This window comes from Aulonocara sp. 'chitande type north' Nkhata Bay, linkage group LG10 (genome assembly GCF_057382095.1).
Source record: "Aulonocara sp. 'chitande type north' Nkhata Bay isolate Kocher_YH1m ecotype deep benthic linkage group LG10, A_spYH_male_GT1.1, whole genome shotgun sequence".
Classification (NCBI taxonomy): domain Eukaryota; kingdom Metazoa; phylum Chordata; class Actinopteri; order Cichliformes; family Cichlidae; genus Aulonocara; species Aulonocara sp. 'chitande type north' Nkhata Bay.
In genome coordinates, this window is record NC_141353.1 from 32718805 (window position 1) to 32738287 (window position 19483).

The 19483-nt window shown below is 41.4% G+C and overlaps 2 protein-coding genes across 3 annotated transcripts; both read left to right on the plus strand.

The window, feature by feature from the left end:
* The first annotated feature begins 926 nt into the window (after positions 1-926).
* Positions 927-12742, plus strand: frmd8 (FERM domain containing 8). Of its 2 annotated transcripts, XM_086309557.1 has the most exons (11): positions 932-1378; positions 2609-2706; positions 2834-3001; positions 3118-3219; positions 4478-4536; positions 4857-5023; positions 6941-7156; positions 7237-7360; positions 7456-7605; positions 9528-9756; positions 9886-12742. In XM_086309557.1, exons 2-11 carry the CDS (start codon positions 2616-2618, stop codon positions 9993-9995), a joined length of 1416 nt encoding a protein of 471 aa, XP_086165683.1. In that variant the 5' UTR covers positions 932-1378; positions 2609-2615; the 3' UTR covers positions 9996-12742. The 2 variants fall into 2 exon arrangements, with proteins under 2 accessions (XP_086165682.1, XP_086165683.1); XM_086309556.1 differs by having other exon boundaries at positions 927-1378; positions 9528-12742.
* Positions 12743-13122: 380 nt separating this feature from the next.
* Positions 13123-19462, plus strand: vps51 (VPS51 subunit of GARP complex). The gene is made up of 11 exons (XM_086309560.1): positions 13123-13568; positions 13928-14057; positions 14169-14315; positions 14415-14634; positions 14829-15720; positions 15865-16080; positions 16191-16274; positions 16359-16493; positions 16580-16701; positions 18426-18513; positions 18604-19462. Exons 1-11 carry the CDS (start codon positions 13392-13394, stop codon positions 18862-18864), a joined length of 2472 nt encoding a protein of 823 aa, XP_086165686.1. The 5' UTR covers positions 13123-13391; the 3' UTR covers positions 18865-19462.
* The last annotated feature ends 21 nt before the right edge of the window (positions 19463-19483 follow it).

Below are 19483 nucleotides of genomic sequence, written 5' to 3' on the forward strand. Positions count from 1 at the left end.
AAAAAAAAAAATCACTTTACTGTTTACATACATGCCTTTTTTGCACATTACAAATTGCAGTATTTCCATCATGTTATTTACACCTATCAGGCATAATTGATTATCTATTCATCTTGGCAAGAGTTATTGTGTGGGATAAATTAGGGAGCAAGTGAACATTTTGTCCTCAAAGTTGATGTATTAGAAGCAGGGAAATTATGCGAATGTAAGGATTTGAGAGAGTTTGATAAGGTTTGATCAGTTCCCCGGGTCTCAATCCAGTTGAGCATCTGTGTGACGTTCAGGGCAAACAAGTTCGATCCATGAAGGCCCCATGTCGCACCTTAGAGGACTTAAAGGATCTGTTGCTAACATCTGGGTGCCAGATACCACAGCACACCTCCAGGGGTCTAGTGGAGTCCATGCCTCCATGGGTCAGCAAAAGGGTGACATGTGACAAACGCAACTTTAGGCAGGTGGTCATAATGTTATGCCTGGTCGGTGTATATTTAGAGTCACTGTTTTTAAATCTGTTGAAAAGATTCATGACTCTTTATTGTCATTATGCAAGGATAACATAATTATGGCAATACTCCCTGACATGGTGCATTAAACTTAAATAACAGGTCAATATACTGCCAAGGATATATACACATACAATTTAAGAAGGCTATAAATATGGGGAAATACAATGGGTGATATTAAACTGTGAGTAAATGCAATCCAATAAATACCACTTTGTGAGACACGGGTTGAGACTGTATCAGATCAAAGTTGATTCATGAGGACGTCTGAAGCTGTGACTGCGTGGAATCGATTGTATTACCGTGGCTGTAATCTGTTTTTCGCAGGTAAACTTAATGACAGTCAGCAGATAAAAAGAATTAATCCGCTGCCTGCTGAAGTACAGCTGCGATTACGTTTCAGTCACGTGACGGGACGACGCACTCTCTGACGTTCGCCTCATTTTCCCCGTCATTCTGAGGATCAAATATTTTTGACCCGATCTCATGTGAACGACTTCAAAGTGTACACTCTATGTCAGTCAGTGAACTTTCAAACTACCTCCAGATGGAACATGTATGGATATTCGCTTCCAATTGCCTCCGCGACTGTTTAATTTAGAAATATTTGAATTGCTGTGGTTAAAAAAATCTTCTAGCTTGGCTGTCACACCCAAGTAATGAGGAACGGGTTAGAATAATCAAGTCGTTCGGGAGTCGCACAATTTGAAACTGTTGCAACTGCTAGAAGAGCTAGTTCAGGGTAGCTGGGAAGCTGTGGTGAGGGCAATAACAGCGGGTTTTTAATTAGTTGGTGTACTTGGCCACAGTATTTACAAAATCAACAGGATCCCATCGAGAGAAGCGAGTGGACGGAAACTTACAGGAACTGGCAGGTAGGTGGACAACAGAGACATTGGAACATAGTAGTTTCATCACTTGCTATTAATAGTGGGTCACTCTGTTAAACAAAACACACACAAAGTTAGCCAATGGGCCAGATAGCTTCGGCATCTAAATTGTTTCCTACTGGCAGATAAATGAAGCGCATTAACACGTCTAAAATGATCGCAGTGACGTCCAGTGTTGGTAATATTTCCGATGCCTAGCTTATTTAGCTAGCATGGTGTTTTCAACTGCCTTTTAGATAATAGTCTACGCAATTCACTTTTTGTGTGTTGAGTTATTCTCTATAATGTCACACAAATTTCATCCCCGGCTGAGTTTGGGGCAGCCCTGTTAAAACTGAGGAGCTAGCTATTATTTTATCCACGGGCGGCGAGATGTTGCCCGTTTCAACGACGCCCGTGTTTGTTGTCTCTCTGTAACGGTATGAAGGCTGTTCTAGAAATGTTCGAAGCCACGTTAAAAACCGTAACAGTTACATGTTGGTGCTCACGGAGCACTGCAGTTGAACAGGGTGAGGTCAGCAGTCGACTGACTGGGATGTAGTGATCGCATAGGATCATTCTCGGGTTAAAAACACGAGGTGGCGCTGGGTTATGTATTGAACCCTGACTTTTGTTTTGAACAAAATATAATAGAAAGAGCACCAAATGGAATAAAGTGATAAAGATGCACCCCCTATTATTGTAGGGTCTACCTTACAATATAAAGCTCCTTGAGGCGACTGTTCTTGTGATTTGGCGCTATATAAATAAAATTGAATTGAATTCCTGCTGGTCTAGTTATCTCTGAAGAGGTTACTTAGCTGTAATGCTTTGTTTAGAGATATATTATGTGGCTATTCCCAAGCTATTACACACATGTGTAAGAATGTCAGTATAAGCAGCACACACGCCTACACCGCTTTGCTGGCATTTCCTTTTAGTATACTGTTGATGAATAACTTGAGAGTCCATTTGGGTTGGGAGTGGGACTGTAATATATTGCAGGTGTGCTGCCTCTGTTGCCACTTCTGTGTTCAACTGCGACGTGTTTGTGTTCCTCAAGTGCAGTTTACAGTATTGTTTTGATTTTCACTCCTGGTGATTGTTTTGTCTCACCCATCAGACACTTGGGTAGATTTCTAGCCATCCCTTCCCGTTGCATTGCTCCTCCCTGTAAAGAATCTTGTCGTGAGTCTGTGTTGTTACTCATCTGAATTTTTGGTGTTTTCATTTCAGGTTAGAGATGGAAGGAGATGAGTGCAGTTTTCCTCCAGATTCATCAGATGATCACTCGCTAAGAGGAAGTGTGGCTTCCTCTGCAACACTATCTCGTGGTATGATGTCAAACAGTCTCACCCAGATTATTTTATCGTGCAAAAAACCCCCAAAGTAGTTAATCTATTATTATTGTTTTTGTTATTAATCTCTTTGCTTTTTTTTAAATTATGTTTGTTCACACAGCTCAAGATGTGCTTATATACTTGTTTGGTGACAGTGCAGTACACTTAACTCTAGAAGGGCTCGGCACTGTCACCGTGCAAGAGCTGGGCCGCAACGTTCGTGAAGCTCTCCATACTCCTGAGTCTGTACAGGATGTTTTTGCCTTCTGGCTTTGCTCTCCACTGCTCGGTTAGAACCCCAACCCTCCTCCTCATATTTCTATCACTTAACTGTATTATGTGATATCACTTGATATGAGTAAAACATGCTGCTGCATAACTTTTTTCCTCACTCCCTATCTTCAGAACTGCAGTTAAAGACGAGGCATCAACCGTACAAGTTGTGTCGGCAGTGGCACGACTTGCTGTATCGCTTCACCGAGGCTTCAGAGGAAGACATTTCACAAGGTCAGAGTTTTGACTTGCGTGCGCCACCAAACAGTGGACTAAAGAAAAGCTGTCAACGCAAGAAATCTAGTTTCTGTAATGAAAGCATGACTCGAACTTTGTACGGGAAAAGGGTGTTGCAGTGTACAAAGAGATGAAAGGAAAGATAATGGCTTCTGCTGCTGAGTGGTAGATTATTCTTGTAAATCCTTCCTAATAAGATAAAGTAAAGCTTTTTGCTTACGGAGTATGCCCTCTTGTTGCCATAAATCTTACAATTAAACAGCTGCAATCCTCTACAGACTGAAGAATGTTATTCTATAGTTTCTAATACACTGTAGTTACCAATGAGCTGCACGTAAACATCAGTCCAGTCTAGTAATTGGCACTCTCTGTTTGCCTTAAGCTGACTTCTGTCACCAGCCTGGTTTTCTGCCTCCAAACAAAGCATTTTTACGTGCTGACAACAGCTTGTTTCTTTTTCTGCAGCTGTTTCCTCTTTATTTCTAGCTTACTTATACGTTAATGGTGGTTGCTGGCTTACTTGAGGTAAATAATGGATAAAAGGGCTGTCAGGTTTGCTTGGATGTGATAAAAGAGAAACATGGAAAAGGAGGCATTGACATGAACTGCTTTTGTTGAACAGGAAAAGAAACAACTGAAACAGGTAGAAAATCAAAGTAAATATGGAACAAGCATTTGGAGGAAGAGAAAAACAGACGTTATATTCCACACTTTGAGAGATTATGTGATCCTTTTAGGATTACAGCAGTTCTCATGAGCTAAATCATTAGCATCCCTTAGCATGTGTTATGCAGAACAGAATAGCAAAAGTTTTTACAGTTAGTTACTGCTTGTGTTGAGTACAGCACATTTTAAAAGAGTTGCAAGTGGGGTAAGAAGCACTGACTCAGTCTGCTGTTTTTTGTTTCTTTTCCTGTTTGTTTTTTTGTCCTAAAACCTCCCCCTCAGAGACGATCAGCCCACACATTTGCAGTGTGGCAGGTGCTTTTAGTCTACAGTGACAGCTTTCCACTAATAAAGCATAAAAAGTATCACACAGGTATTGTATAATCCCTTAAAAGCTGTTACTTTTCCTGTGGAGTAAATTCCACCCACGGCACAGGACTGTGAGCCACAGCAGAGTGGGCTTGAGGGGACTCACATTGTCTTTCTACCCTCACTCCTCCACACTGGATGATGAGGCTGATTGTCATCCAATGTGCACTTGAATACTTCGCGAAACAGTAAAGCATGATTGTCCTCTGCCTTTTTACAGATGAACCATGTCTCCAGTACAGGCGCAGTGTGTTTTATCCGAAATCTAAAGAGCTGCAGGTATTCTTAACTCTGCTACAACTTAAACTAATCTTAGAATGGTGGAAACGGTGTTATACTCCAGGGGTAACCGAGGTCTGCATTTCATTTTTCTGAAGATTTTGTCTAATTTATTGACTTCACATGGCTTGTTAAAACTAACAGTGTTTCCTTGTGTTACAAACATAGCAGCAAATTAAAGTTGACGACTCATAATATTATGTCAAATCAAATCAAACGAAGCTAAATGAAATACAAATTTTGACTTAATTAGACAAAAACTCTTTTTCAGTTTCAAATTTAATGTGCTTACTGGGAGTTACTGTCTCACTCCGGTGCAGATACAAGAGGAGGGAGTGTTGCGACTTCTTTATGAGGAAGCCAGGAGCAACATCCTCACCGGTCGATACCCCTGCGACCCTGAGCATTGGACTAGTCTTGGAGCTTTGTCTATTGCTCTCGATGAGGGAACTAGTCTGGACAGCCAACAGTTTACTACAACTATAAGGTGAGAAGCAACTGCTCATAAATAACTACACATGATGATGCTAGGGGGAATTTGTTTATGTTTCATGTGCCTGAAAGAAAAAAGTATTGGCCGATATGTCTTAAGTCTTATATCAGTTGTGCTTCTGGGTCTGAAATTGTAGCTTTGGGGGGGTAAGTTGTGAGCTACAAGCTTAAGGAATGGTTAGATTTTGTCAGTTTCAGTCATTTATCTACAGGACAATGACAATTTGAAAGCAATTGCTTCTTCCTACTTCAGTTATATCTTCCTCTTTACATAATAGAAAAGGAAGAAATCGGTCCCCAGACCCTACTGATGTTTATTTTATGTGTTTTGTTAGTGGTCTGGCAACATTCAGTCATTGCCTTATTCACATTATGTACCCTCCACCTAAAGTAGTTAAAATAATTTTTGCTTAAGGCCTTCATAATTTAGTGGGATTCATTTTTTTTAAAACACATTTCTTAAAGCATAGATGGAAGAGAAGGAAACTGCAGAGTCAGTGAGGTTAATACATACCTGTGAAAGTGAGCCAGTTGCGTGCCATTTCAGAAAAGTAATCCTTGCTTAATCTGACTAAGTTTTTCCCAGTATTCTACTCTGTGTATGTTTACTCTTGCACTTAGAGAATGTGCTCATACACGTTCACACAGACTTTGCAGTTTATGCAAAATGAAACAGTATCTCTCTTCCATTTATTTATAAAGAAATGGTCGATCTGCCTTTCATAAATCTGTCAGACTCTGAGATGATTCCTTTCTACTGCACAGCCTAATGTAGTAGAAAAAATAAACAATGTAAAAAGCACCACCCAAACCATTTCCCACAGCCTGCATATTCCTCAATTAGGGATCTGATAGACTGAGTAGCTTTGAGTGCTTCACTACAGTCTATGACAATGTGATGCAGTCCTGTAAAAGGTACACAGATACTGTGAATAAGGTCAGTCGTCCTTTTGTTTAAGAAGCCTTTTTTTATATTAACAGTTGCCTGAACACTGCAGTGTTTTTCTAAGTACTTGTTGGTGTGCAGGTGGGATAAGGCATTTCTAATGACAACATTCATCATTGGTTTCTTCTCTGTCAGGTTGTCTAAGAGCCACTGCAAGTGAAGTACTAAAAATTGACACTGCACATACAATACAGCATTAGGTATATTATTATCAGTGTAACCTATCTACTCTTAGAAGCATCTTACAGGCACCCACAGCTACACAAAAACATGCATATTTATAGACTTTTTAAGGAAGTCTTTGCTTATGGAGTTGCAAAATCCTACTGTGTGTTTTTATCTGGTGTCTGAACTTCCTGCCTGCTGTTTCAAAGCAATTTACTGACTGATCCATAGGTTTTATACTTCGAAAGATAATCCGATGTTCTTACTGCATGAACATAAACAATAATGCTGCACCCCAACCAGTTTAAAAATGAGACGAGATACTTGCTTTGTCCTCTACATAAAACATTTTCGTTAACTGTCCAAAGTAGAACAAAATAGATTCCTATGATGGCCGATGACGAGACAAAGCCGGGCAATTCTTTGAGGCATGTTTATGGGTTATTTTAAATCTAGATGCTCTTATCAGAAGATTTCTACATAATTATATGAAATAGATTCTGTAAAGGAAGTAGTCCTCTTGCACTTAAGGAGCGTGTTTATCTAAGAATGTGAGTGGTAGCATTTAAGGAGGAAAGGTCAAAAACTAGAGCTACACTCTAGACAATTTAATTGGGAGATGAGTGCATTTTGTCCTTTGGTCTCACAAAAAGTCACAGTAAGACGCGCTGCGAAGAACATTTAAATGAGACCAACATGAAAGGAAGAAAGATTGACAGTTGGGTAAATTAGGAAAGAGGAGCAGACGAGAGAAAATACTTCACAGATCCGATGCAAACCTCTGTCCTCTGTTTTCCACAGGGAGAAGAAGCTGTCTTCTTATCTGCCTGCACATGTCACCATGGGGAGTGGAGGCTTGTTCTCTACTTTGCGAGGGAAGTCAAGCCGTCAGGTCGGGCTGGAGCAGAACCTTTTTAAGGAGTACAGTAAGATCTGCACATCTGCTGGAAGCTCTCCCGAGCCCACGCAGCTCCTACACCAGTACCTCAACACTTGTCACACGCTGCCTTATTATGGGTATGATGTAGCATAATGACACATTTTTGCATTGTAATTTTCCACAGAAGGCAAATGATTAACTTTAAATGTGAAAACAGGTGCGCTTTCTTCTTTGGGGAGATTGACAAACCAGCGCAGGGGATCCTGCAAAGGGGAAAACGTAAAGCTGTCAACATCGGGATCTGCCTGGAAGGTGTTTATGTGATGGATGTCAAAGAGAAGGTGAGCAGTGATTCACACCTTTTGTAAAACAGCAGCCACACTTGCTGTGGTTCTCACTCGGTTTCTGTTCCTGTTATGGAAATGTTTTCCCGCAGCACGTGCTGCTTGGCCTGCGCTTTAGTGAGCTCTCCTGGGACCACAGCTACCCCGAGGAGGAGGGGGATTCACACATCCTGTGGCTGGAGTTTGACGGAGATGAAGACGGCACTCCTGTCAACAAGTTGTTAAAGATCTACTCAAAACAGGTAAGAAACTTTTTCCATCCATCCATCAGGGCTGAGGCATTGTGGCAGCAGCCTTAGCAGAGAAGTCCAAACCTCCTTTGTGTTCCCCTCGCTACCTCCTTCAGCTCACCCAAGGGGAACACTGAGGCATTCCCAGGCCTTGGAGAATCTTCTTGGTAGGACATGCTCAGAATATCTCAGTTTCTAGTAGACATCCTTGTCAACTGGCTCCTTTTAATACAGTGGAGTAGCAGCTCAACTCTGAGCCCTGAACTCCTCACCCTATCTTTAAGGGAGAAGCCTACGCCCATTTGGAGAAAGCCTCTATCCACTATCCTCTGTGCTCAACTACTGACGCCAGCTGTTTGAAAACTTTTTATGAAATTAAAAAAATAATATGGTGTGAATATCTCCACTTTCTTTGCTCTATTCAAGCATGTCTTATGGCTGTCAGCTGTAGTCCTCTGACGCAGTTTCAAATGAGATGTTTTCAACTTGGACAAAAGATGCAGTCACTTGTCAAGAGCACCTGCTGTTTGTGAGATTTCCAGGATTGAATGAAGCAGCTGTGCATATTTATGTTTAGATGAGTGTTACAATTGATATAGGTGCTGAAGCCTAAAAAATATCAAGTCATTTTTGTGCTTCAGGTTTATCGTCCTCATTCGGTGAACGTGGCACCAAAAAGTTGTTACCTAATAGTAAAAGCATTATTACCATAATCACCAGGCTCTAAGCCTTAGTAGGGCTGTAGGATATGGCGAAATATATCGGAAGATGGAATTAAAATGCCTGTTGTTTCATATTATACTGTTGTTTATTTTGTGCTGTCACACGCACACTGTTTACTGCAAAACAAATCAAAGAGCTCGTTCCTAAACGAGGGGCTACTTCTGTAGCATATACATAGTTGTGTTGTAAAAAGTCTGACATGGACCAGAAAACTATACTTTGCAAAATTATACCACAAAGCAGTCCCCACCACAGACTCCGACAAAACAAACCTGTTCTAGCACCTACGCAAGGATCACATGAAAGAGTATGGAGAGGGTTCACGAATGAGAAGCAAAAAAAAAGAACTGTTAGGTGCTCAAAATAAAACGGAGTCAAGTGTTAGAACATCACAAAGATGGAAGGAGATAATTATTGCTTTTGCAGCTATTGCAACTTTTATCTGTAAAGACACGGTCCTAACTTAGAATGTCGAGAAACAGGGATTTCTAAATTGGTCAAAACACTTCACACAAGTCCAGTTGCCTCATTTATATTATGAGTGTCGGGCCAAAACATTGGAGGAAATCTACAGTGTGTCATGCTAGACTGCAGCATCAAATGTATGCACAGTGCACTTCATCCGAGACCGACACACTGCAGTCAGTGTTTGCAGACGTGCTGTTTTCCTGAGGACCATGCAGGGGAAATGTTAGCCAGAGCCCTCAGGGAGGCTCTCGAGTCATGGGGACTGTGTGAGGGTCATCTAGTATGTGCCACAAAGGATGATGCCACATAAGACCCATATTTATTTTGTTTAAAGTGTTTAATAGCCTTATATCGTTTTTAATGTGCATTTGCATTTCATATATTTTGTGAGTATTTTATGTTGGGTCTTTAGTCATTTGATATTGAAAAGTGTCATATGTCAAACATATGTCAAGATGTTATACATAAAAGCACAAAAATAATCACGTATGACTGAGTACTGTTCATTTTTTATTAATTAATTTAAGTGTAAAAAAGAATTTGTACTTTACGTGTGGCGATTATATAAACTATTCACTGAATTTACAGAAAATGCACTATATTGTGGTGAAGTAGTGACTTCTATTGTGATATTAGATCCCCCACCCCTCAGTCTTAGGATGTCTGGGTTCTGTAATAGGCCATTAAACAGCAGACTACAGCAGACTCAGTTATGATTTTTTTTCTTCCCCGCCTCCAACAAGGCGGAGCTCATGAGCGGCTTCATCGAGTTCTGCGTGGAGCTTAAGTCTGCGTCCGAGGGGGCAGCTGCAGCCGAGATGGACGGCGAGGTGAGTTTGTCACAGCAGCCCGGCGGACAGGAAGAAAGGAGCAAGAATGGGCGCGGCGGAAGGCGCGGGATGCTGCACAGGCAAGGCAGCGTTGTGTGCAGCCGAGTCCAATCGCTCAACACCATCAGCTACGTCGATGACGGTGAGGGCCAAACTTGTTTAACAGCACCGTTATCCTTTCTGGAGGTAGCTCCTTCTGTGCCGTTTCACAGTGTCAGAGATTTTTTTTCAGCCTTTGTTCATTTTTGTGTTTTTTGTTTTGTTTTTTTAGGAAAAGAAATCAAACGCTTGAAGCCCAAGAGAGCTGCGTCTTTCTTCGCCCGACAGGCGTCTGCAGTGTCGTACTCTGCAGTGCAAACAGAGAGTCTGGAGCAGGGTTAAAGTCGCCCATCAGATCTGACCCGATCCTCTCAGAGACCAAATCTGAACATTTTACACTGAGATTTAAAACAAAACAAAAAAAACGGAGAGACTTACTTTGAGCTTGAGACACTTATCTGCTAATATGTGAACATGTAAAGGACCAAATGACAGCGATCCAAGTGTGAGTGACAATATTTATCTTCTGAAGTTGTGTACATTAAGCGAGTACAGTAATGTGAAAAAAGATCTAGCAGCTATGCTTCCAAGGTTCAACTGAAGTGGCTGTTCCTTAAACAGCCTACTGTAAAGATCATATGATGAATAAGTGTGAGACGAGCCTTATAACAATCTTCAAACAGTGACTCCAGTCAATAACTGTTTTTGACCTTTCTGCAGCGCTCTGGAAGCGGATTTACTGCTATTATTCAAACATGTTGCACCTCAAATGAGTATAACCACTGCATTACCTCTACTCATCTTATCGGGGATTGAGCATTAAGAATATTTAAAGCTTTCGTAACTCCACTTCAGACTTTTAAGCGATACCACAAACGGCAACAGTCAGCATGACAAACACTTTTCAGGGGACTATCTAAGGGTGCATTTCCGCTATTCTGCTTTGTTCAAACTGCCAGTGCCTTGATCTCTAGAAAGGGTGAAGCCACTTCAGAAAAAGTAGAAACGTTTCGCGTCCGGCTATCCTGACCATAAACAATCCTTATGGGAGCACATTGGCTGTGTTGTGGAGGACTTTTGTAAGTACAGGAGTTTTTGACAAAGTCAATATTAAGCGATATCTGCAGCTAGTTTGAAAGAGGTGGCACGACCGACCTGCTTTAAAAAATGTGAGTTTTAAAACTTCTTGTTAAAGAAGCTGCAACTCTGTGGTCACAGTATCAAGTGTTTAAATGGATTTGCACTAATAAAAGAATCGAATTAAAGCTATAAAACTGTAGAACCTGTGTAGGAAAAAATATATTCATCTAAAGATCATCCAGCACTGCCGCACCATGCTTGTATTCAAATGTTAAATTTCAAAGCATGGACGATTAATACAAGCGATCTCTCGGCACACAGTCTAACCTGACTGTTGGACCTGATGAGCAAGAAAACTGATGCAATACTGTTCTTGTGCAACTTCTGACATGACAGAAGGTAAATTGAAAGTGTAGACATTAAAGAAACTAACTGTTGTTTTCTGCAAACACGGTCACTGTTGACATCATTGGGGGGGGAAAAGGCCTCGTTTTCAGCTTTACGACAATGCGAAGAATTTCATTACTAGATTATTAGATTTATATAGCATTAAAACAATTTCTGCTTCACTTTATCTCCAAAAGCTACCCAGTCTGTTGACACAGTTGTGACTAGAGAGCGGCTGTGTGTTCTGAACACAAAACAAGGACCAAGTTGTGGCCACACTGTTGAAAATCTTAAGTCTTTCCACCAAAGCAAGCCTGCCTGACATGCTGCAACCAAGTGTATGCTACCTTAACGCTGCAGACTCAGATTTTAGCCTCCAGCACTTGGCAGAGTCCCCCGGGTGTCACTCTGAACCCCACCCTAATGCTAACGGAGGCAGTTTCTGTCTCCACATCTCTGTAATAGCACCTTCCACTTGAACACGTGCCCTCGTTGGAGATGTGGCGGCACATGCGGTCTATTCTTCCCGACTCTCCTCAGCACGCAAACGGCAGAATGTTCTTACTTTTCTATGCTTCGACTTGTGTATCAGCTGCTGTCTGTATACTAACGCCAGCAGCACAGTATGTTGTTGCGAACAAACACTATGCATGTCACGTTGTAGGATAGGCATTCCGACAGTCTACACATCATGTGATGCTGCACTTGTTAATACTAATACACTGTTTCTAAACATTTTACAGCAGGAGATTTGTTTTGTATTGTTTGTTAGCTTTTATGAGAGAACATTTTTACTTTCTTTTGGTTTGTTTTCATGTACTTGCCATTGTTTGTATATGTGAATGAAGAAATAAGTCTCAAACACTTTACAGAAGATTAAAGTGCCTTTTTTGTTTCTACTAAGTTGGCATATAAATTACTGTTTTGGTGCATTGAAACCAGAAAATGGACAGTTGTGGTATTGCTATGGTTTAAAATGATGTATTTCCTTTATGTTATCTGATGTGAGTATATTTGAGTAACTGGATGGCGGATGTTGAACGGTGTACTGTAATTCCTCTCGGTTGTCAGCTCAGCCTTCATTAAAATTATGGGATGATGCAAAGTGGCCCCGTTTTTCTGAACATACCTGTCATCAAATATTCCTTCCTCAGTGCTGCTGCTTAAGTGTACTAAAGCCATATTTTAACCAACATGTTATTCTGCATATGATTTAATAACATAACTTCATGCAAACTTCTCATCAGTATTTCTGTGGCATTTTGTTTTACTTTAACACTTGCAGTTGTAAATGGTAAATGTAAATTTCTTAGTTGAGTGGCCATCTTAACTAGATCCATTTCAAATTGTTTGAGGAAATAAGTTCATTGTTAAATGTTTATGTTTTAATATATGGCAGGTATGATAAGAGTTGATATATATCTGTAGAAAGCTTGGTGAGTGCTCCTGTGGAAATGATTTAACATGCACCTAAAACCTCTGATTTTCTGTTTATACAAATGATTTTCAAATACCTGAACTATATCCCAGATTATTATTCCTCTATGATTTTTATGTTCATGATACAATATAGACTTTTGTCACATTTTAAATCTTATAATAAACGTGTTTTTTTTCCTCTGAGCACTCAAGGGATTAACATTTTTGTGTTTTTCTTGATTTCAACACTGTAGGATTTGCTATGATCACAGATTGCAGTATAATCAGGGCTGTATGTTAATTTTATCATACACATTTAATCCATTTTGGTGTCATCAATTAATTTTCCCTACAACCAATCTAAGCACTTTTATATGGCGTTACGTGCCAATTAGGACATGCGCAGTTGTGCGCATAACTAGAACACTTACCTGAACAATTATGAGCTTTGTCTCTGTCTATACTTTGCCAAAAAATACATTCTTACATAAAATACATAAATTTTGAAGCCTTTAGTGAATAAAAAGCTAAACAAAGAGAAACTGCTCTAATTGGCTGTTTAGATTACGTGCACTGGTGGACGACGTAACACCGGATAGGCTAGAAACCCGGAAACAACAGCGCTTCCACCTAGCTGCTTCTGTCTCAGAGAAAATATGACATTTTCTGAATATTTATCCTGAATGAGTTTGTTGTTTCCAGTTGGCAGCGAGGCTAAACACACAGCGATTACACAGGAGCTGTGTGCCGCTAGTGCTAGTGGCTGTCGTTTGTCTCCTGTCAGCTGGTTTGTCGTCGCCTTTGTTTATCGTTATTTTACTTTAAACGTTTCACAGCTGGCCGCCGTTCATTATGGACGAGGGCTCGGTGCCGGTGGCTGAAGACCCGGGAAGGAGGCGGAGGGTGCACGGCATGTTGAAGATCTACTACGGGCTGAATGAGGAAGGAAAGGCCCCGGAGCAGCCGGAGTCCCTGGATCCCTGCGACATCAATGGGCCTCATTTCGACCCGGAGCTCTATCTCAACAAGGTGCGAAACTGCTACTGTCATTGTAATCCGCTCAGTGGCTCACAAAGCTGGACTGCTTCAGAATTTTAGCGTAAGCTTGATGCCAGATAATAGAAAATGAAATGCTGAAATCGACAATACTATACACAGTGCAGATTGCAGTAATGCTACTTCCTTCATTTGTCCCAGTTGTAATGTCACTACAGGTGAAGATGTAGATGGCTGTGAATTTTAAAACACTTTTTAAAAATCTGCTTCTGTCTTTGCCAAACAGTGAGGAATGAATCAGTTTTAATGCTATATCACACTATATCTAGAAAACACAAATGACCACTGAGCATACTTACAGTAACTTTTTTATTTTAAATATCCAAATCCAGCTCAGGAGGGAGTGCTCTCTCACGGAGCTGATGGACCAGGAGACCTGTATGGTCAGGCAGATCCGCTCTTTGGACAGCGACATGCAAACCCTGGTGTATGAAAACTACAACAAGTTTATATCTGCTACAGGTGAAGGAACATCATAAACACACACACACTGCTGCCCTAACGTAAGCTGACATTAAATTGTGCAAACCTGGATAGCTGAAATATCCTTCTTTCTTTCTTTCCTTCTGCCAGACACCATAAGAAAGATGAAGAATGACTTCAAGAAAATGGAAGATGAAATGGATTGTCTGTCTGCTAACATGGCTGCGATCACAGAGTTCAGCGCTCGGATCAGCGGCACTCTTCAAGACCAGCACGCGCAGATAACCAAACTCTCTGGTGAGACCTAACCTGACTGTTTGTTTGGATTAAACTTTTTAATAGGTTGATTCATATTTTATTTATTTATTTTGGGGGTCTTACCATGTTTCACTCCAGGTGTTCACACTCTGTTGAGGAAGCTGCAGTTTCTGTTTGAACTCCCCGCAAGATTGAATAAATGTTTGGAGCTGCAGGCCTACGCTCAGGCGGTGAACACCCACCGCCGTGCCCGCTGCGTACTGCAGCAGTACAGCCACCTGCCCTCCTTCAAGGGAATTCAGGATGACTGTCACGCCATCATGGACAAGCTGGCCCAGGAGCTTCGACAGAAGTTCAGGTGACAATGACTAGTTATTACAATATATAAGAAAAATAATTTTAATTAGTATAAACAGCATGTTTGACACAACTGCATAGATATTAAAATTACAAATAAATAAACACAAATTGAGTTGACTGACCAAACTTCATGGAAAAAAATCACACGTTTCATTACATTTCTGCTTCTGTCTTTTCTTCTTGTGATCATAGGGATGGTGGGTCAAGTGCCAAAGATTTATCAGAGTGTGTGGAGCTTCTGTTGCAGTTGGATGAGCCTGCAGAAGAGCTCTGTGATAAATTCCTGAGCCACGCGCGGTCTCGCCTTGAGTCAGATCTTCAGGGCCTGGAAGCAGAGATAAGGCCGTACCCGTCCACAGCCACAAAAGATGCTTCCGCGCACGGGTTGTCGTCTGCAACAGCCCCCGGATCGCCGACCGACGGCTCCCCCAAAAACAGCTCTCTGCCTTCCCCCGCATCAAATACTGACATCCTGGAATTCATTGACAGAGGCTGCAATGAGTTTGTGAGCAGCTTATGCTTGGTAATCACTTCCTATCAAGAACTGTTTATCAACCATGCTCAAAAGGGCGAGCTGGCATCCAAAAATATTCCTCAGATGGCAAATGGCAAGCTGCATGCCTTTGTGGATGATTTGGCTGCTCGATATTTCATGCTTGTCGAGCGGAGAATACAAGAGGAGAAAGGGGTTGGGGATAACTCCCTACTTGTACGTGCGCTGGACCGCTTCCACCGCAGACTCCAGGCTGTGGCCAAACTTCTGCCTGGCTCAGCTGTGCCAAACAAGGGGACGGAGATTGTGATACGGGCGGCGACGGAGCGAGTCAAGCAGTACCTTTCCGCTCTGCAGAGCTTCTACATGGACAGCTTGACAGACGTGAGGCAGGCTCTGGCAACTCCTCGTCTCTCTGTGGCTGGCACTTCTGTGGCTGGGCCAGCCTCTGGCAGAGACGCTCCAACCAGCCTACCAGAGCTGCTCTCCTCCCTGTCAGCCTCAATTCTCAATCAGATTAAGTCGGTGCTGGCATCAGTGCATCTCTTTACAGCTAAGGACATCACATTCTCTAACAAGCCGTACTTCAAGGTGAACATTTTCTGCTCCCAAACTACCTTTTATAATTTTCATTTGTTTGAACTAATGTGTGACATCATGTGTTACTGTAACCCTGCGTGTTGTCTCTACATTGTGCGAGTGATACCGGTTTGTGTGTGTCTCCCCCCCTTTTAGGGTGAATTCTGCAGCCAGGGTGTACGTGAGAGCCTGGTGGTGAGCTTTATCAAGTTTGTATGCCAGTCTTCTCGGCAGTTTTGTGAGACCGCCGGAGACAAAGGAGGTTCAACTCCCCCAGCCCTTCTGTTGCTGCTGTCTCGTCTTTGCTTGGAGTACGAAACCTCAACCATCTCCTACATACTTACTCTCACAGATGAACAGTTCCTTGTACAGGTATCACAAAACAAGGAGAACTAGCTCTCATTATGTTTTTGATCTCTTTTATCAGCCAGTCACTCTGCCAAAGGTAATGACAAGAATGTGCTTTTTGCTCTCTGTCTCAGCACCACAGTCCCGTAACACCTGTTACAACTTTATGTGCAGAAGCCAGGGAGGCAGCACAGAAACTACTCAACCATTATGTCAAGGTAGGCTTTTTATCAACAACCTTTAAAAGTCACAAAAGCGAAACAACCTTTTTATTTAGTTGCTTTATTTTTGTTTTGCTTCAGGTTCAGGGTCTGATTATTTCCCAAATGTTAAGAAAAAGCGTTGAAACCAGAGACTGGGTTAACACTATTGAGCCAAGAAATGTCCGCGCTGTCATGAAGAGAGTAGTAGAGGACACCACATCCATTGATGTGCAGGTGAGAGTTTTTGCAACTGTCCCAATGTCCTCATGCACCCATGATCCCACATGAACGGGGTGTTTTATTAACCTTCTGCATGATAGGTTGGTCTCTTGTATGAAGAGGGCGTGAGGAAAGCGCACAGCAGCGACTCCAGCAAAAGGACTTTCTCTGTCTACAGCAGCTCCAGGCAGCAAGCCCGCTATGCTGCCAGCTACACCCCAAGGTACCATAGCTCTACACACACTGCTCAGCTGGTGGCAGTTGTGGTTTTGGGTGTTTTTTTGGTTCTGTTCACACCAGGCTTGGCCAACTCCAGGCCTCGAAGGTCGGTGTCCTGCAGGTTTTAGATAACACCCTGGGTCAACACACTTGAATCAAATGATTAGTTAATTAGCAGGCCTCTGGAGAACTTCAAGACATGCTGAGGAGGTAATTTAGCTTTTAAATCAGCTGTGATGGATCAAGGACACATCTAAAACCTGCAGGACACCGGCCCTTGAGGCCTGGGTTTGGACACCACTGCGCAAAAGTAGAGTAAGTAGAGTCTAATGTGTAGAAAATGAAACAATAGAAGGGCCTTTATAAATTTGTCCAATGTTTCCCGTCAAGATTTTCAATCAGCACTTGGATGTTCTTGAACATCTGTGATTTCAAACTTCCATAGAGAACAAATACCAACTCCCAAACAGGAGTTTTCAGTGGAAAAGGTTGGAGTGTTCAAGCTCAGAGGCCGTGCATTAGGTCAAAGGTGAAAATGCATAATTCGTGTAGTTTACTTGCAACATTTACACAGTTTTGTGCTGCGAGTTTGTCTCCAAGGTCATAACGGTCTATGTCTAGAGGTATCTGAAGATAAATATTTCTGTAGAAACTAACTGACTGGTGTGTAAGCATGCAGCACATGTTCAACCTGTTTACAAGTTATGGCTCTCTGGCTTGTAACTTTGTCCTCTTAACCACAGAGCATGTGATCCAGTGTGCACTGCAAACACACCAGTGCAAGTGGACAGAATGGGATTTTCAGCAATTGACCTTAAAATAGTTAATAATAGTGCTAGCAGTGGTGCAGAGCTACCTATAAATGGGGCGAAAGCAAATTTTAAATCAGGAATGTCAAACTTGTTTATATTGTGGGCCACATGCAGCCTATTTTGACCGTAAGAGCCCCGGAAGTTTAACCAAACATTTAATCCCTAATATATCCCAATATAAGAAAAAGAAGTGTAATTTCAACACTACATCTCGGTTTTTCTACGTGATGAAGAAATGCTGCTGCAGTTAATGAAAGAAAACTGTCAGCATGACTCATTGGGCTTAAATTGTGAGAAATAAATTTGTAAAATTACAGAGAAAGATCTGGTAGCTTGTTACCATACCGTCCTATAATTATAAGGCTGAAATCTTTTTTGACTCACAGTAAAAATTACAATATACAGTGAAAAAGCAGGAATCTTTCTGTAATTCTTTGCCTATCTCACTTTACTTTTCTTAATTATTTTACTTTGCTGTGAATGGCCACAGGGAAGCTCTTTATAAGTAAGAAAAGTTTTAAAACTTCTGAAAACACAATAAAAATTCCAAAATGGATGCTTGCCTTCACATTTTTCTATGCCAGTCAGAGGGCCAGATTGGAACCTTTGTTGGGCCGATTTTGGACCATGGGCCTTATGTTTGAAACCCTGTTTTTGATTTTGATTCATTTATTTATTTATTTATTTTGGTAGAGTACAGAGAGTGATTTTGGAAATGTCAGCATAAAGTAATGACATTTTAATAACCACTGAGTGGTTATTAAAATATTATAAATAAAAGGCACAGATACAGTGTTACATTATCCTTGAAAGTACGATGTCAGTTGTTTCATAGGCATTTTTAATCATACTTTAACTTTTTTTATTTTATTTTTAAACACATTTACTTGAACACTTGTCTTCTGTTTACCTTCAGTGCTCCCATGGATACCAATCTGCTGAGCAACATACACAAGCTGTTCTCTGAAAGGATCGACATCTTTAGCTCAGTGGAGTTCAACAAGGTGGGTGCAGATCTGCAGATGGTCCTCATTTAACAAAATGAAAAAGGAAAAATCTTAGATTTTCACTTGCACGTCTTTCTGCTTCCTCAGGTGTCCGTGATGACGGGAATTATCAAAATCAGCTTAAAAACATTCCTGGAGTGTGTCCGCCTGCGCACTTTTGGCCGATACGGGCTGCAGCAGATCCAGGTGGACTGCCACTACCTGCAGATGTACTTGTGGCGCTTTGTTTCCGACGAGAATCTCGTGCACTTCCTGCTAGATGAGATCGTTGGAAGCGCCGCCCACCGCTGCCTGGATCCTGCACCAATGGAGCAGAGTGTTATCGAAGTTATCTGTGAAAGAGGCTAAGGCTCGAGGGATGGAAAGATTTACACCGAAATCATGAATCCAAATTTAAACACTTCTGTTCTGTTCAACACTTGCTGTTCAGTCTGTTGATCCAGATCGAACGAGTCAGGAATGATTACTTTTTCAACACTAAATCAAACAGTAGTAGCTGTTAACTGACGGCAAATTTGTGGCAGATTTAAATCGAAGTGCTTGTCATTAAAGTCCAAATGAGCCTGTACCACTTTGGTTTGATATCGTAACTGTTACAAACTAATAAAATCATCTCCATCTCCTCCTTATACAAAGATAGAGTTGAATAATCCACTGTACAAGCTGAAGCTTTTAGCACCTGTTTCACTTGAAGGATAAAATATTGACCTTGAGTACATAATATTAATGACTACAGAGAGAAGCTGTGTCCTGTGAAAATCACATGTATTAATAAATAATTTTTAAGAGTGCTTTGCTGAATAATAATTTTCTGATTATGTAATCCATGTGTGTCTACCTGCTACCTTCAGGTCGTTTGAGTCTGTTTTCTGGGCTTGTTTCCATGAAAGGAATGTTTAAATGTAGCTTGTCTGCAATAAAAGTGTATGAATGTGGGATTCGGAGGTTGTGCTGTCCCTGTTGAAAT

Excerpts from the sequence above, each read along its gene's own strand:
- frmd8 (XM_086309556.1), top strand. The coding sequence starts at position 2,616 with ATGGAAGGAGATGAGTGCAGTTTTCCTCCAGATTCATCAGATGATCAC. Across the intron at positions 3,220-4,477 it reads AGAGGAAGACATTTCACAAG|ATGAACCATGTCTCCAGTAC; the intron begins GTCAGAGTTTTG and ends GCCTTTTTACAG. Across the intron at positions 7,157-7,236 it reads CACACGCTGCCTTATTATGG|GTGCGCTTTCTTCTTTGGGG; the intron begins GTATGATGTAGC and ends ATGTGAAAACAG.
- vps51 (XM_086309560.1), top strand. The coding sequence starts at position 13,392 with ATGGACGAGGGCTCGGTGCCGGTGGCTGAAGACCCGGGAAGGAGGCGG. Across the intron at positions 14,316-14,414 it reads GCAGATAACCAAACTCTCTG|GTGTTCACACTCTGTTGAGG; the intron begins GTGAGACCTAAC and ends GTTTCACTCCAG. Across the intron at positions 16,275-16,358 it reads TACTCAACCATTATGTCAAG|GTTCAGGGTCTGATTATTTC; the intron begins GTAGGCTTTTTA and ends GTTTTGCTTCAG.